This window comes from Staurois parvus, unplaced genomic scaffold (genome assembly GCF_062004578.1).
Source record: "Staurois parvus isolate SC_StPar_1 unplaced genomic scaffold, SC_StPar_1.0 ptg000387l, whole genome shotgun sequence".
Taxonomy (NCBI): domain Eukaryota; kingdom Metazoa; phylum Chordata; class Amphibia; order Anura; family Ranidae; genus Staurois; species Staurois parvus.
In genome coordinates this window covers 9,803,528-9,819,750 of record NW_028318183.1, presented here as the reverse complement: position 1 = coordinate 9,819,750, position 16,223 = coordinate 9,803,528, and the positions used below count along the sequence as shown (strand labels likewise).

The 16,223-nt window shown below is 40.2% G+C and overlaps 1 protein-coding gene across 1 annotated transcript in view; it reads right to left on the bottom strand.

Moving 5' to 3' along the window:
* Positions 1-334: 334 nt before the first annotated feature.
* MTUS2 (microtubule associated scaffold protein 2) overlaps positions 335-16,223 on the bottom strand; it is a 783,807-nt gene continuing 767,918 nt past the window's right edge. Inside the window, exons 15-17 of the mRNA XM_089685846.1 lie at positions 10,200-10,319; positions 9,474-9,571; positions 335-5,074 (exon numbers count right to left, since the gene is read on the bottom strand). Of these exons, the coding sequence (XP_089541972.1) occupies positions 4,864-5,074; positions 9,474-9,571; positions 10,200-10,319 (429 nt within the window). The 3' untranslated portion in view covers positions 335-4,863. The remainder of the gene's footprint in view (positions 5,075-9,473; positions 9,572-10,199; positions 10,320-16,223) is intronic.

Genomic DNA, 16,223 nt, shown 5'->3' with positions numbered 1-16,223 from the left:
CTCTGCTACTTAACTGACCAGATCAATATTCCAGGCGTTTAATTGACTTAATGTGATACTCTGATTAAAAAAAAGTGTTCCTTTAATTTTTTTGAGCAGTGTACATTTGTGTTTTCATAAACCTTAACCTTCCTTGGATTGAAGAGGCTAGCCATGGTCACCTGCTAACAGGTGTGTTATTTCAGTCTAAACAGTGCTTTGGAGAGAAGAGAAGTGGTCAGTTAATATACTTACAACACTATTGTCACTTGTGTACTCGCCACACAGGAGATACATCCAAATAGTTCTCTATGAACACATACTAAGGCACTCTTTCTCATTCAAAACACAAAAATAGGTTTAAAACAAAAGTTTATTTTCTATGGTTCAAAATCCAAGAGACAGTCATATACATCTGGGTTTTCAAATCTGCTGTGGAACAATTATGAAAAGTGTTGGAACAGAGAATATAATGTTGTGCCTAAACACCATGTATGCAAATGAAGGATCAATAGTGTCCTGCTATATTCTACTAGACAAGAGTTGATGCATTTTTAATAGAATACTTGGGATTCTTAAATGATCTGGCCCAAGATGCAACATGACATCTTGCACTCTTGCACCATCTCAAGGGGGCAGGCCCATTACACCCTGCACTCACAGTATGTCCTCAGTCTTTCAGATTGAATGATGTTATTCAGTTCAGAAGCCTCATTGTGAAAAGGAAGACAGCAGGCGACAGCACTATTGCTGCCAGAGCTGCTTTGTTATTTTTACATAAGCAGGGGATCAATAAATAATTGGAGTTGGATTTTTAACTGACATTTTATAACTGGGCATGCAGGGGTATCAAAGACTAATGTGATTATAATAGAGTCAGTAAGGAAAAATTGCACTTAAAGTGTTACTAAACCCACAACAGTAAAATCAGTCTCTATATGCAGTAAAACGTGCTTGTTATACTCACTGTGGAACCTAAGGGGTTAATCCTCCACACTGTGTAAAAAGGCTGTTTGATCCTGTCTTTTCTGATCCTCCCCTTCTTTCACAGTCCCCAATCCATTTGCTGATAGTACAGAGCCCTAGGAGACACTCTGTACATTTTTTTTTTTGTGAGGGTGCATGTGACCAGAACAGGGCCAATCAGCACTGTACAGACAGAGGGTCAGGGGTCATGCAACCTCATAAGACAGTCAGAGGAGAATGAAAACTCCTTCTACAAGATTAACCAGTGCTCGTCCAGACACTGATAGAAGTCACAAGACTGCTATATGTTGCTGATGGAAAAGGTATTTAACAGTTTATATTTACTACAACAATTGCATTTCCGTGTTCTCTGTACTGTGGGAGACCAGATATAGTGAATGCAGGATCCTGGGTTCAGTAACACTTTAAAATAAATCAGGTGTTTTGGCCATACAGGGCAAAGTTAAAGTAGAACTAAAGGCAAAACATTTTTGGACAGGTAAAGGGAGGGCTATAAAGCCTTTCAGGTTTTTTTGTCACACTGGGGAGATTTCCCTTCACTTCCTGTCACATAGCCAAAACAGGAAGATTTCCCCTCTTTTACTGTTCTGGTGTCAACCCAAAATTTGTGCTTTGCTTTTACACTTTTGATGATAAGGGACAAGCATAGACGGCAATAGAAACTGACAGGTGTTTTATTCTCTCTCCACTCTATCCAAAACTAGAAAAAAAAAATTTGCCTTTAAGTACACTTTCCGGAGGAACTTCGCACAGAAATCCCAGGGTGCCTGGCAGGGAATCAGAGTGGCGAAGGAGAGCATATATGGTATGTATTACCATCTTTCCTGGAAAGTGAACCTGTTACTTTACCCAGTCTCAACACAGAACATGTTCACTGGAAGGAATGAAGCTAACATTTATTTATTACATGTGATGCAGACTGCAAAAAAATGGGACATGGTATATACCTCGATTATTGAATCTTTGGGCCAAACAATCTTGAATAGTTCCTCGGGGGTATGTGATCAAATGATACATTTTGGTTGGTGGCAAGTTGATCCTAGGTGGAGTAGTGCTCGTATTTCCAAAATAAGTTTAGGTGGATTAAACATCATTTTGCTTGCGGCACTAGCCTGGTAAGGTTGCTCCTTGCATATTATTTTCTTTTCTTTTCCTTTCTTGTCTTTACCTTTCTCTTGTCCCTGTGTTTTTTTCTTTTATCCTAGCCAATGTAAAAGTGTCTTAGGATATTTGGATTTTCTGCCCCTATTGTATTGGAAGGAATTCTCCTGGGAGTGAATACCTGCACTGCTTGGGTGCTAAAACTAGGATCCTGGGAAGATCTTTTCTGTGCGGCCGCTTCTTGCTTCAGGTGTACTGTTTAAAGGAAAGAACCACTGAATCTGCAATTCTACAATTGCTAGTTGCCTGGCTGTCATACTGACCCTATGCAATACCTTGATATGCTGACCAAGGACAAGTATTTACATCAGGACATGTGAATTTTCTCTGATTTTCTTGATATGCATTATTATTCTAGATTAGTGAATGAGAAAGTATTGAAGCCACAGGGTCAACAGCAAGGAAGCCTGCAATGGAAGCTCCCAGGGCCTATTTACACCATGGCTGTTGAGCTGCGGTTTTCTGCACACCACCCCACATGTAAGGTTCACAAGATGCTCAGTGGTGTGCAGAAAAACACAATGGGCATGGTTTGAACAAGCCTCAGTGTATTACTACCACGCTGTACCCACCCACATGGCCATTTGATGCAGGCGCTGAGCATACACAGATCTGGTCACCAACTAGACTGTCTCAGACCAGGCCACATACAACTGAAAAAGAGAAGTGTGACCTATTACAGTATGGTGCCTCAGCCTGGCCACTGATTTTAGCAAATCCTGTGACCATACTGGACACAGCATTTGTCAATTTCATAGTGTTTGTCCCCCTAGGTATGGGTTCAGTAGAACAGCATGCTCAAACATTGTATACATTGGGTGTTCATTTCTGTACAAACATTGTGAACCTCAACTTCACACAATTTGGAGGCAAAAATGAAAATGAGTAGTGACATTTTTAAAAACACACCAATCTTGTATTCTTCAACAAGATCTGCCCATCAGTGATAGTGATTTCAATGGGGTTTATTTACTAAAGGCAAATAGGCTTTGCACTGCAAGTGCACTGAAAGCTGCTATAGATCTGAGGGGAACATGCTAAAAAAACAAACAGCATTTTTGCTTGCAAATGATTGGATGAAAGAAATTGCAGTGCACAGTCTATTTGCCTTTAGGAAATCAAGCCCATTGTGTATGTAAGATGTGAAGGGGATTTAACAAGGCTGTGTAGGTTTGTATATTTTAGTCTCTTGATGTAGAGGAGCTTTTGGGTTGTTGTCTGTAGGCTGATTCTCTCATTGGCTTCAGTACCTCCAGGACTCTGCTAGTGAGGTCTCCATACCTGAGATCCCATCTCTTGTTATATATCCTTGTAACCAACAGACAGGGGAAATCCAGAGATACAAGAAGCCGTTGGTAGACTCAAACCATAATAAAAGTCCACCCCTTAACATATATCACTAACTTAAACTATTATTACTGTTATTTTGCATTTCTTCTTTCTCGTCCTCTAATGCGCATCAAGCAATGTTCTTCTCAAAGTATTGCAGACTGGGATATTTCCTCCCAACTCCAGTGAAATCACTTATGCAGCATCTTTATCACAGTGGAAGAGGTGAATACATATATGAGCGAGTCTAATGAGACATGGCTGATTAAACGACAATTACAAAACTTACACTCTACTTCCATACTGCTTTACACAAAAGAACTCACCATAAGGTGATTTACATTCCAAAATAAATATCTCTATCTTCTAATTACCTCCAAGTTATAAAATCGCACAGAATTGCAATCAAAACTAATTGAAAATTAGGTGCTTTTTCGCAGGCAGATTCCTATAGACATTTGTGCGTTACAAAATATACAAAAAAGAGCTATCATGAAAAGGGTATTTCCTTACACAAAGAAACAAAACATGGAAGATTCAGAAGCATCTAGGAATAACACAATACAACGTAACTGGCTCCAAGTCAATGGAAATAGAAAGCTTTTTTTTAACGCTGTTATCACTGTAAAAGTGAAGGCCTTATATGTACATCTTTAGAGGTCTGGCTTTTTGCAGCTCTTGGTTGAGAAGCAGCCTAGCACCCTCTGGCGGCCATATCATCAAAACGTACAAAAAAGTCAAGTCCAAAAGTAGACAATTAACTGAGGGCCTCCATAGAAGTCACTCACAGGAAATGAAAAAGCTTGACATGCGAGCGAAGCGTTAGATTATTGCGTAGGCAGCATCGTCCAGTAATAACTTGCTAGAGCTGGTGATTGTGTTGTTCTGTCTGGAAGGCGATTTCTTTCTTATACATCTGTAGAGATCAGTGTTATCTCCTTACAACACGCGGTAGAAACAGAGTGGACACAAATGTCCCAGTCAGGTAGAAGACATAGGCACAGGTTAGAAAATAGCTGACTGAACAGATCAGCAGCACAATTAAAAAGAAAAAAAAAAGAAACCTAAAAAAGAGAAAGACGAGCTCTCGTTCACATATATACAGATAAGCATATTGTAGTAAACCTGTAAAGTGTGTGCAATAATGTATACAATAAATATTTTGTATATAGAATCCCAGCATATTGGACTGTATGTAACCTGAAATATTGATGTGGCTTCTCCGTTTTATGTGATTGTAGTGGAATGTTTTTGTTTCCTTGGCTTCTAGTTTATAATCCAAAAGGGAAGGGTCTTTCTCTCTCCAATGTAGAACAAGGTACACTGGTTTCTGCTTGCAGTCACACTTACTGCAAGAGCATTTGGACATCAGGATGTAAAGCTTGTCACTTATTGAATGTTGTTGTGTCATCTCTGAGCAGAGCTGATTTTAGAGGGTGATAAAGGACTGGAAGAAGGTGAGCTTTTTATAGGTGATGACGGGTGTTTGATGGGGCTCATGGACTCCGCAGTCTGCAGCTTCCAAACCAGTTCCTCATTGGTGCGGCTTAATCTTTTCTTCTCCTTGCTCTCTTTCTCAACATTCTCCTGCAGGGTGGCGTTTTCTACTGATAATTGCCTATTAGTAAAATGCAATTTTGAAAAATAAATATAAAAGCAAAAAAAAGATGAACAATAAATGTTTAGAATCAATAAAGCATAATAAAACTTAATAATATATAAAGGAGTAATAATAAGAAAATCAAGTAGTTAAATACACATCTGAAATACATATGAGGTGGTATCAAATAGTTTCAAGACTAGTTTCGTAACACGCCAGCAGATGGCAGCAGAGAGCTGCATGCACAGTCACAGGGAGCACCGATCTTCATAAGTCAGTGTACCAAAAGACATCATCCTGTGTACATCAGGAGCTGTACAGCTAGCGCTATTGTGAACACATGCGTTACTGCATCTGCTATTTCATCATGGACAGCAAGTTAGAGAAATCAGCAAACATGAAATTCTGAGTGAAATTAGGCAAATCTGCCACAGAGACATTTGATATGATTTGTGAAGTTTACAGCGATGCTGTAATGAGTGGTTTGAGGTGTTTGGAGTGGCACATGTCCTTCAAGAGCGAAATAACATCACTGGAAGATGATGGGAGATCGGGAAGACCTTCGATGACCTCAACCCCAAAAATGCCCTCTTCCTGAAGATGAAGATCCAGCTCAAAGATTGCCATTTTGACAACATTGCAAAGATCTAGCGATTTGCCCAGTTTCATGCAGAATTTAACATTTGGTCTTTGTTCTAACTAGCTGTCCATGATGAAGTAGCAGACATGGTAATGCAAGTTGTGACGGGCGGGGCGTCAGATCCCAGTCCTTCTCACCAACTTGTGACTGAAGGACTAGCCAATCTAAAACCACGCTGTCACTTGCGTAACAATGCCACTCTCAGCTGCACCCTGCACAAAGATTTTCCAGCTCCCTGGACCCCAATCTAGGTGCCAACAGCCTGAGAGCGATTGTTACTGGGTCAGGTTAATTACGCCATTAACCCTTCACACTACCACCACCACCTTTTTACAGAGAAGGAGGAAACTCGCCAATCTTAGCAGTAACACTATGATGTCTGAATAAGTGTCTGCATACACACTGTCACCGCAGACAGATGTATCCAGAGGTTTTAAAACACACAGTAGCACTCTTCAGAGACAGGGATTCTTAGTTTGCATTAAAGAGCTTTAGAAACAATTCAACTCTTTTCAGAAAATGGGATTTTTTACTAAAAAGGTCAAAATGGTGCAATAAAAATATTTACAGAAAAGATGTAACCAATATATATATATATATATATATATATATATATATATATATATATATATAAATAGAGAGAGCAATAACACAACAGAGAGATAAAAGAAAGAAGTTTAAGAAGGTAGAATACTTGCAGAAGTCCTGGTTTAAACAGAGTTCAAGTGTCCTGAACAAAAGGGTGCCTTTTCTCCCCAAGTTGGTTCCTGATGTTAAAAGGGAGAATCTCTTCATCTTTCTCTCCAGGCATGACAGCCTGTTTTCTAGGAACCCAGCAGGGTGTCTCCTGGCTATGACCAAATCCCTCCCATGTTTATACCATGGTCAATAACCTTCCATAGGTGCGTGCATGCAGCAGCCTAGCCACTGGCAGGTTAATATGCAGAACCATATTCTGAACGTCCAGACATCAAATATGACATATCTGGCTGTGACGGTTAAAGAGATATTGCTTTCTGCTCTCTGGTAGATGTTATCTAGGGGTGTAAGGTATCAGGTGACTCGTATTAATCTGACCTCTCTGAATATATGTTTTGTTTTATTGTACCTTGTTCCTGCCGGGATTTATGAAATTGTATGAAAAAGTGGTTTCAAGTGGGATGTATGTTTTACTGCCCCTCTGGAATGCTTTCATGTCCAGTGACTGACTGGTTTATAGCTTTACGACCCGGCCAAGGCAAGGGTCTGTCAGACATCATGGAACCAGCTAATTGGGTTTACATGAAGCGTATACAGCTGTGCCTGATGCCCTTGTGACCCCAGCATACACACACACACCACATGCCATTCAAAAAAAAGGGAAGGGGACTGATTTGGAGTGAGAATGACATTTGCAGAGTATGATCCAAATTATGGTTGTCATTGTCCATATCTGTGCGCACAATTATCACACAAGTAGTCAGAATAATACCAGTTGCACAGCTCCCGATGTATACAGGACGATGTCTTTTGTCACGCTGACTTGTGAAGGTCAGTGCTCCCTGTGACTGTGCATGCAGCCTTGTGCTGCCATCTATTAGCATGTTGCAAAACTAGTCTCAAAACATTTTGATACCACCTCGTCATCTACTGTATGTGTAAGCTGTTTTAGCTTCTAAAATCACAATTCTGTTTAACCACTCTGAAGATTCACACATCTCTACCAGACAGCAAATCCAGGTCTCTGATTTCACTTTTCTGTACTGCAGGTAAAATAATACAACTCAGTCAAGGACAAGCTACAGCCTGTATCTGTATCGTGAAGGAGTAGCAGCCCACTGATGGGGTCATCACCCTGGTCTCTCTTCCAACCAGCAAAAGGTTCCATCACACCATAATGTGTGTCATGACCTGTGATATAAGGTGCGTTACTGCCACACACAGTAATTCACTGGAGATGTGTACCGTCAACACACATCTACATGTTGCAGGACCTTCGGGAATTGATGAATAAGCCCGGCTCAGCCCCTTCCACCCATTTACTATTATAATGAGGTGAATCACATTTCTAAGACATTCATGTGCCAACTTGCCTTAAAAATGTCTCATTATCACTGTAGAGATTTTAATGGACTCTATGGGGGAGATTTACTAAAACTGGAGCACTCAGAATCTGGCACAGCTGTGCATGGTAACCAATCAGCTTCTGACTTCAGCTTGTTCAATTACAGTAAGCTTTGGCAATAAAACCTGGAATATGATTGGTTGCACCAGAGTTAACACGCTCCCGTTTTAGTAAATAACCCCTTTTGGGTCTCTCTCTTTAATCTTATTATCTCTACCATTGTCATGTACAACTCATAGGGTATAAAAAAGCCTTTTGTGCTTGCCCCAAATTTTCAAGTGTGTAATAAAAAATGATGTATGTTACAAATATTTAAACAGATTACAGGGCAGGTCAAATATAAATATTGTGTCTACATAAAACTAGAGTAATTCAAGTGTGCTTTTTAACACATTCACTGTGATCTTCCATAAGGCCTCATGTACACTGGGCTTACAAAATGACTTTTACAGGCGTTTGCAGTAAAGAAACTCAACCTGTAAAAGCAGCTTTGTGTTAGCCTATGTGTCCATTCATATATGGCCTTTACAGGCGTATTAGAAGAGGAGCTTTACAGGCTGAAAAAACCCCATCAGCATCACCAGCATGTTCAGAAGAGGAGCTTTTGAGCAGGAAAAACACTTGATTTGCCTAAATGCATCTAAACACACTTAAATGCTAGTGCTTGGGCGTTCATTCATTCCAATGGAGAGAATAAAGTATTCTTCTGGCCAATGGAATCCATTACCATTCAAGTCTGTGACGTGCCAAAATGTGTGCAATATGCAGCTTCCAGCATGTTTTTAAGCAGCGTTTTCCTGCCAGGAGTAAAAGGCGTTCAGAGGAGAAAATCTAACGCCCTGTGTGCATCAGGCCCTAAGAAAGAAGGTGTCAGGGATGGTGTTGTAGTACAACTAATAACAACACAATGAGAACATTGGCAAAGAGAATCAGTAAAGTGTTCAGCCGGCTCACTTTTCACAAATATTTATACAAGATCATAGTAGATGTGTTCAATGGTGTTCTAAATACTTTTGTTTTATGTGGACAGATCCTCATGTACCAACTAAGCTCTGATTTCTTGATGTATTATTACGATTAAGGCTACTCTCACACTGCTCCGTTTTTGCTCCATTTTTTATGCATTTTTGCTGCGGCGCATTGCGTTTTTGATGCGTTTGTGTTGTGTTTTTCCCCACTGGACAAAGCACTTCCCACAAGTGCGTTGTGCTCTTGATGCGTTTTAGATACGTTTTTGATGCGGTTCCTTTTCATTTCAATAGGGAGGTTCCTTTTTGGTGCGTTTTTTTATAACTGACCAAAGATGCAGCAAGCAGATGTTTTTACACCACAATGGAAGTGCAACAGACCAGTGTAAAGAAATACATAGAAATTAAAAAGAAGCATTTTTCTTCAGCTTTTGTTGTGCTTTTTTTTATGCGAAAATGCTTCAAAAACTGCTCAGTGTGAAAGCAGTCTTAATAAATAGACATTTCAGCAGTTTCTATACAAACGTTAATCTATGAAAGTTTTGGGGTTTTGGTGCCTTCAGAACTGGACATAATTTTTAAGGCCAAGTCTCACCAATGACCTATAAAATACAGCGCCACTTGATTTTTCATGCACCTATTGATGAAATTACTGAAGTATCTCTTGATAATCCTGAGACATGAGTTCCAACACCTTCCACTGACCTGGTGACTGCAACGTTCTGGTCTATCCGGGCTTTCATATCTTCATTCTGCTGTTGGAGAACCTGGATCCTCTCCTCCAAGATAACATTAATTTCAGCCTTTAAAAAAAAGAAACGCATTTTTTCATAATAATCATACATCTGAAAGAGATTTTTGCCTAGGGTTAGTCAATGTCATCAATCCACTGGCAGAAAAAAAGTCCACTCCACACCACTGGTCAGACTGTGTAACTGTGGGGCAATTCACAAGGTAAGAAGCCGCTGATCTGTGACAGACATGTGAACACAGCCAAGATCTGCACAGGCACCAGCATTCACATTAATATTATTATATTAAAATTGGGATTATAGTAGCACCGCAGTCTGGGAAATTATACTAACAATGGATGAAGCCTGATAATAATGGCTCTGTTCTGGAGAGAAAAGCAGATGACAGCATTGTCAGGGTGATTTCTGTGATCTCTTACAGGTAATAATATTTGTAAGTGTTACCCTTTTACACAGGATGCATTCATGAACTCCTTTTTTATTATACAGTCATGGCCAAAAATATTGTCAGATAATGCACCCTTTCGCTCAGAAAATTGTTGCAATTACAAATGTTTAGACATTCTCGTGTTTATTTCTTTTGTTTGTATTGCTTTCAATTTGCTGTGTATTGCTTTGTTTGTTTGTATACTTTCACTTTGCTGTGTATTGCTTTGTTTGTTTGTATACTTTCACTCACCAGTTTTTCCAGCTCCATGATCCTCTTTTCCTGCTGATGGATTAGCTGATTCTTCATTTCTAATACTTGTTTCACACTGGCCAGGTCTTCATCTAAGTGTTTATATGGGGCAAGAGCAATCTGCAACACAAAAGTTACAACTGATAAAAGAAGAAACTCTACTTAACACTCTCTGCATCTAAAATTGGCCACATAACATAACCTCGGTGTCATTTTAGAAAATCAGACCATACCTCTAACAGTCATAACACATGTGAATACATTTAAGAGCTGCTTCGGTCACTCCTCTTTAGCACATCATAGCTGTGGAGGACACAGACACAACATGTGTCCTTCCCCGACACACCAGTCAGGAATGAATACAAAATCAAAGAGTTTTTTTGTTTATTAAAATAAAAAAAGAGGTTTATACTTACCTGCTATCTGTAATGGTATTGCACAGAGCAGCCCACTTACCTCCTCTTCTGGGGCCTGCTGCTGGTGTTCACTCTGCCTCTTCTGCTTGTGCCCCCATAACAAGCTGTGTGGGATGTGTGCAGAGATGCAGAATTTGCTGAAATGTCTATTTATTAAGGCTGCTTTCACACTGAGCAGTTTTGAAGCATTTTTTCGTAAAAAAAAAAGCTCAAAAAAAGCTGAAGATAAATGCTTCTTTTAAATTCTATGTATGTCATTACACTGGTCCGTTGCACTTCCGTTGTGGTGTAAAACATCTAGCTGTGTGGGATGTGTGTCTATGTGCATCCATAGACACACATAGCATCTTGCCTCCCTCCCCCCAACTCCCTCCTCACAGGATTTGATTGACAGCCAACGGCTCCATATGGGGTGAATAAAAGAAGACGTTGCTTGTAGTCTAATACCTAAACAGTTCTGCCATTAAAAAAAACTAGAAAAGTGTTTGCCTAGAAAGTCTTCAGAATAAATGATGAATATGAAAGAAATGAGAAAAGGAAACCTTTGTATGTTTTATCAGGAACAGGGCAGGCAAGTCATAACAGCTGTAAGGTGATATCTCCGGAGACTCCAGGATAATGATTTTGTCTGTTTTTGTTTTGGTGAAATCATTCAGCAACACTAGCCTGTGAGACAATGCAGCACAGTGCAGCCTGGCTGAAAATCACAGACATCTCCGCATAATGATTCTGTTTCCGGAATATTAAAACCATTAGAAAGTCCTTTATCCCTAGCATCTGTCCGCACCGGATAGAAAACGCCAGATACCTTGTTTACCCTGCTAAAAATAACACCATTCTATTTCCAGTCTATCAAAAGTCACATTCAGCTAAACAAAAGGCAGGCCCATTTAAATGACACAGCATCCTCCTATAGAAAGCAAGCAAAACTGCAGAGAATCTGAACAAGGCTGAAATGTATCTAAGAACAAAAAGTGATTGTACTGAAAATCACCGGTCCTTAGGCATGGTAGCTGCATTCGTTTTCTCCTTTTTTGTGCACTTTTTTCCCTTTATTTTCACCTAGTATTGCTGCCATTAACACACTTCCTGTCCTGGGGTGACAACTGTACTGTCATGTTTACACTCTAGGACAGTGAGTGTGCCAGGGCTGTGTGGACTACATAACACCTCCTTATCTTCTCCATAACAGGGGGAGGTGTTCTGTAATCCACAGAGATAGCAGCAAAGTTATCAGCTCACACGATTTCTGGTTGGATGAACAGCTCCTTTCTTTTTTGCACTTGTCGAACAGATATGATAAAACCCTTTCAATGGTATATTTAAGGTGATATTAAAGGTTCAGTTTTCTATCATTACAATAACAAACATGTTATACTTACCTGCCCTGTGCAATGGTTTAGCATAGAGCAGCCCAGATCCTTCTCTTCTCAGGTCCCCTGCTGGTGCTTCTGGCTTCTTTCCCCCACCAGGTGCTCCATAGGAAGCTGCTTTCTATGGGGGCACTCATGCGGACTCGCTCTCGAGCCAGGCTGCTTACATCTATCCAGATACACAGTCCAGTTCAGCCCCGCCCCCTGCTCACAGGTTTTGACTAACAGTAGCAGGAGCCAGCTACTCTCAGCCAAGCCTGTGAAACCCGGAAGAGGGCAGAGGAGCTGCTGCAGACGTGCACAGTGCTGGACTGAGATAGGGCTCACGTGAGTATTTGGGGGAGCTGCACTTAAAAGTTTATTTCTGTTCGTGCATTCTATGCATGAAGGTAAAAAACCTTCTGTGTGTGGCAGCCCCCCCAGTACCCCCTAATACTTACCTGAGCCCGATCTCGAACCAGCGATGCACATGACAGCCATGTCTCTTCAGGGTTTCTCCCTCCTCATTAGGTGAGACAGCAGCTTTTGCCATTGGCTCCTGCTGCTGTTGATCACAGCCAGTGCACCAATGAGGAGAGAGAGGGGGTCGGGCCAATTCACGGCTGTGTGTGAAAGGACACACAGCACAGTGGCTCAGGACTGAGCCTGCCTGGGTGCCCCCATACCAAGCTGCTTGCTGTAGGGGGCAATTGGCAGGAGGAAGGGGCCAGGAGTGCCTTTGAGGGACCCGAGAAGAAGAGCAGGTAAGTATAACATGTTTTATATTTAAAGAAAAAATTACCTTTAATATCACTTTAATGCAGAGATACTAATAAGAAAATATTTTACCTTTACAATCACTTTAACAAACTAAAAGGGAGAAACTTTAGAGATTACATACACTTTAATTGTGCCTATACTCCTGACCTTTCAAATATCTGTCCCTGGAAGCTTTGGATTCCAACTAATAACAGTTATATTTGTAATTAATTTATTTACTGCATAGTAGATGAAACATCTACAACTTTTTAGCAGTCTCTTGGCTTACTTCTAGCAGAGAGGTATCTGGAAATTCTACAGTGCACAATTATACAGTCTTATGCAATAAGTCAGCAAAAAAAAAAGATATAAAAAGCACAATAACTTATAACAACCAATCAGAAATTATTTTATAACCAAGTTTGATGGGTTGCTGTGGTTTTCTTAAAATGTTACTAAACTCACAACAGTAAAACCAGCTGTATATGCAGTAAAGCATGCTTGTTATACTCACCATGGAACCTAAGCGGTTAATCCTCCACATTGTGTAAAATCTGTCTTCTCTGATCCTCCCCTTTTTCTACTGTCCCCAACTCATCTGGTGATGTACATAGCTCTAGGAGACACACTGCACATGCTCAGTATACTGTGTATGGCTATAGAATTTTTTTTTTCTTTGGGAGAGTGCATCTGATCAGCAGACGGCTAATCAGCACTGTCCAGACAGAGGGTCAGGGGTTTTGCAGCCTCATAGGACAGTCAGAGCAGAATGAAAACCCTTCCTACAAGCTTTAACCAGTACTCTGCTGGACACTGATAGGAGTCACAAGATTGTGTTATACTGCTAATAAGAAAAGGTATTTAGCAGTTTATATTTACTAAAATAACTGTATTTCCATGTTCTGTGTACTGTGGGAGACCAGATATAGTGAATGCAGGGTCCTGGATTTAGTAACACTTTAACTTTTCATTTGTGCACTACTCTTTGTACTCTACACTGTGTAATGATAATCAGTAATCTGCAGTCTGGTGATCCATAGCAACTAAGCAGATTGAGATGACTAAATAGGTGAATAGAAGGCAAAAAGGGTAAAGTTAAACTCCAGCCAAAACCTATGCTTCTGTTTTGAATTGAGCAGGGAAGGGTTAGAACAGTTGTGGCCAGCTTGATACATATAAGGCTTGGGGCTGGGGCTTTTGTAAACTCCTTTCTCCTTGCAGGAGAAAAGCAGCTTAAAAAAAAACATGTTTTGCAAATGAGTGTCAAGCTGTTGGGCATTTATTTATTTCACTGGCCAGAATATTAATTTATTAATATTAATTTAAATGAAAAAAAAAAAACACTCCTGCACTAAACACACCTAGTGCTTAGGCACGTTTACAGCCAAAATCCTCCTCTCCTGAACACATGGGTGATGATTTATTTTTTCTGCCTCCAAATGCGCCCCTGGCTCTAAACTGTAAATATGTTCATGAGTGTGCATGAGACCTACATGAAGGGCCTCAAGAGCAGCCCCTGACATGACCAGAGGACCACACAATAGTATCTGTACTTAAATTATAGATATTCTTAAATAAAAGTGAAAATCTGCATTTTTGAGCTTCTTTCTTCTTTTGACACCACACAGGGACACAAAGAGAAAAAAAAATCAGGTTTGCGTCAATTGTTAGCATAATATTAAGATAAGATTAAATCGGGTTTAGTATGACGCTGACATTTTTCACAGGTTTGCTATCACTACATTTTTAAATGACATTGTGCTCACTCGCATGAATGTTTTTGTGCATGGAGTAAATGCAAATGTCTTCAGGAGCCTCCAGTATAGCTCGAGAACACTGAGAATTGTGAGTACATTTCTGGCATTAGCGCAAAGTTAATTTGGACAGAAAACCCTGCTATTTAGATTTGATGAGTTTTTACATCATCCTTCCATAAAGCCCTGCTTTTTTGCCAGATCTGAGCCCTACTGGCTCCAAGTACATCTGTGTTTTGTGTCTACACTGGGGGCTTCTCTCCAGCATGATATACCTGGGAAGCTCCAGCAAATGATTAGAGCATCCACTGGCACATGAATAAAGATAAAGGTCATCGCTAAAAACTGGCCAACTTGATAAAATGTGACCAATACAGCTCACAGTGATTATTTGGGGCTAAATAAGAAATAAAGGGATATGCAGGCAAGCAGATATTTTGGGAACTAGTCTATCCAGATCTGTGAATTTCAGAGAGATAGGAAACAGACATCTGAATTATTGATGTCAATATAGTACTGCAACAAAATGAAACGATAAGAATGTCCTTGGACTTTCTGACAAGCCTGTTTTATAAAAAGCAGCATTCTGAGAAATGATGTTATACATTTGTTCTAGGGAGCACAGTAACAGCGCAGTAACAGGAGATCTCTGTACTGATCTTTCCCTTTGACGTCGGCAGTTCTCTAAGTCCTGTTATGATCAGAAAACCAGGGAAATGTAGGACAGTGCTTTGTAGATATTTTAAGGTGGTGGAAAAGACTTTTCTGTGTGTAAAAGAATCAGCTTAGCCAGGTTTATTTTTGGCAGATGCTGGAAAGCCCAATCACCCAAGTACTTTCTTATGTTTTTTATAGAATCTTCTACCTGGGCCCATTTCCTTCGTTTTATTTCTTAATGTAGAACAAATAGTGCAAAACAGAACCTCACCTAATACTATGTGCTCAATACAACATCTACATAAAATGGAATATTTTAACTTTGTAGACACTTTTCACTGTGTGTGTATTACAATATAACCAGAACTGCAAACATCAATACTATATACAATGAATCTATACATAAATAGTCACTAATGGAACAATGTTATTAACATTGTGAATCCACTGCAATCACTCATGTCTCCGACACCAGTGTTTGCCCAAATCACTCACTGGAGTTATATGACCTCTAGCTCAGGAGGGTCTACACCACGAGTCTCCAAACTTTCTAAACAAAGGGCCAGTTTAGTGAACTTCAGACATTGGGGGGGGCCACACTGGCCAGTGGGAGTTGAAATTTTCCTGACATCAGTGGGTCTAAACATCACCACATTTGGTATTGGGGGGGGAGTGCCCCATCATTGGTATTATTGGAAGAAATAGTGACCTATTGTTGGTATCATTGGGCAGAATATTGACCCATTGTTGGTGTCAGTGGGAGAAATGGTGCCCCAATTGTTGGTGTCAGTTGGCAAAATAGTGTTTTGTATCAGTGGGAGTAATAGTGCCCCAAAGGCCAGATAAAGGCAAGCAAAGGGTTGCAGGGCCACAATTTGGAGAACACTGGTCTACATACACTTATTGTTAAAAGAGAAGTATGGGATTTATTAAGAAAAAATAATTATACCCACCTAGGTGGATGCAGCATCGATCCAATGCTGCATATGTCCCCTATGGCTCTACACTGAGCACTCAGTGATCAAACACCGCTCAGTTCTCCCCTCTGCTCTGAGCAGTGAGCCTGGACTGTCAGTCACCAGCTCT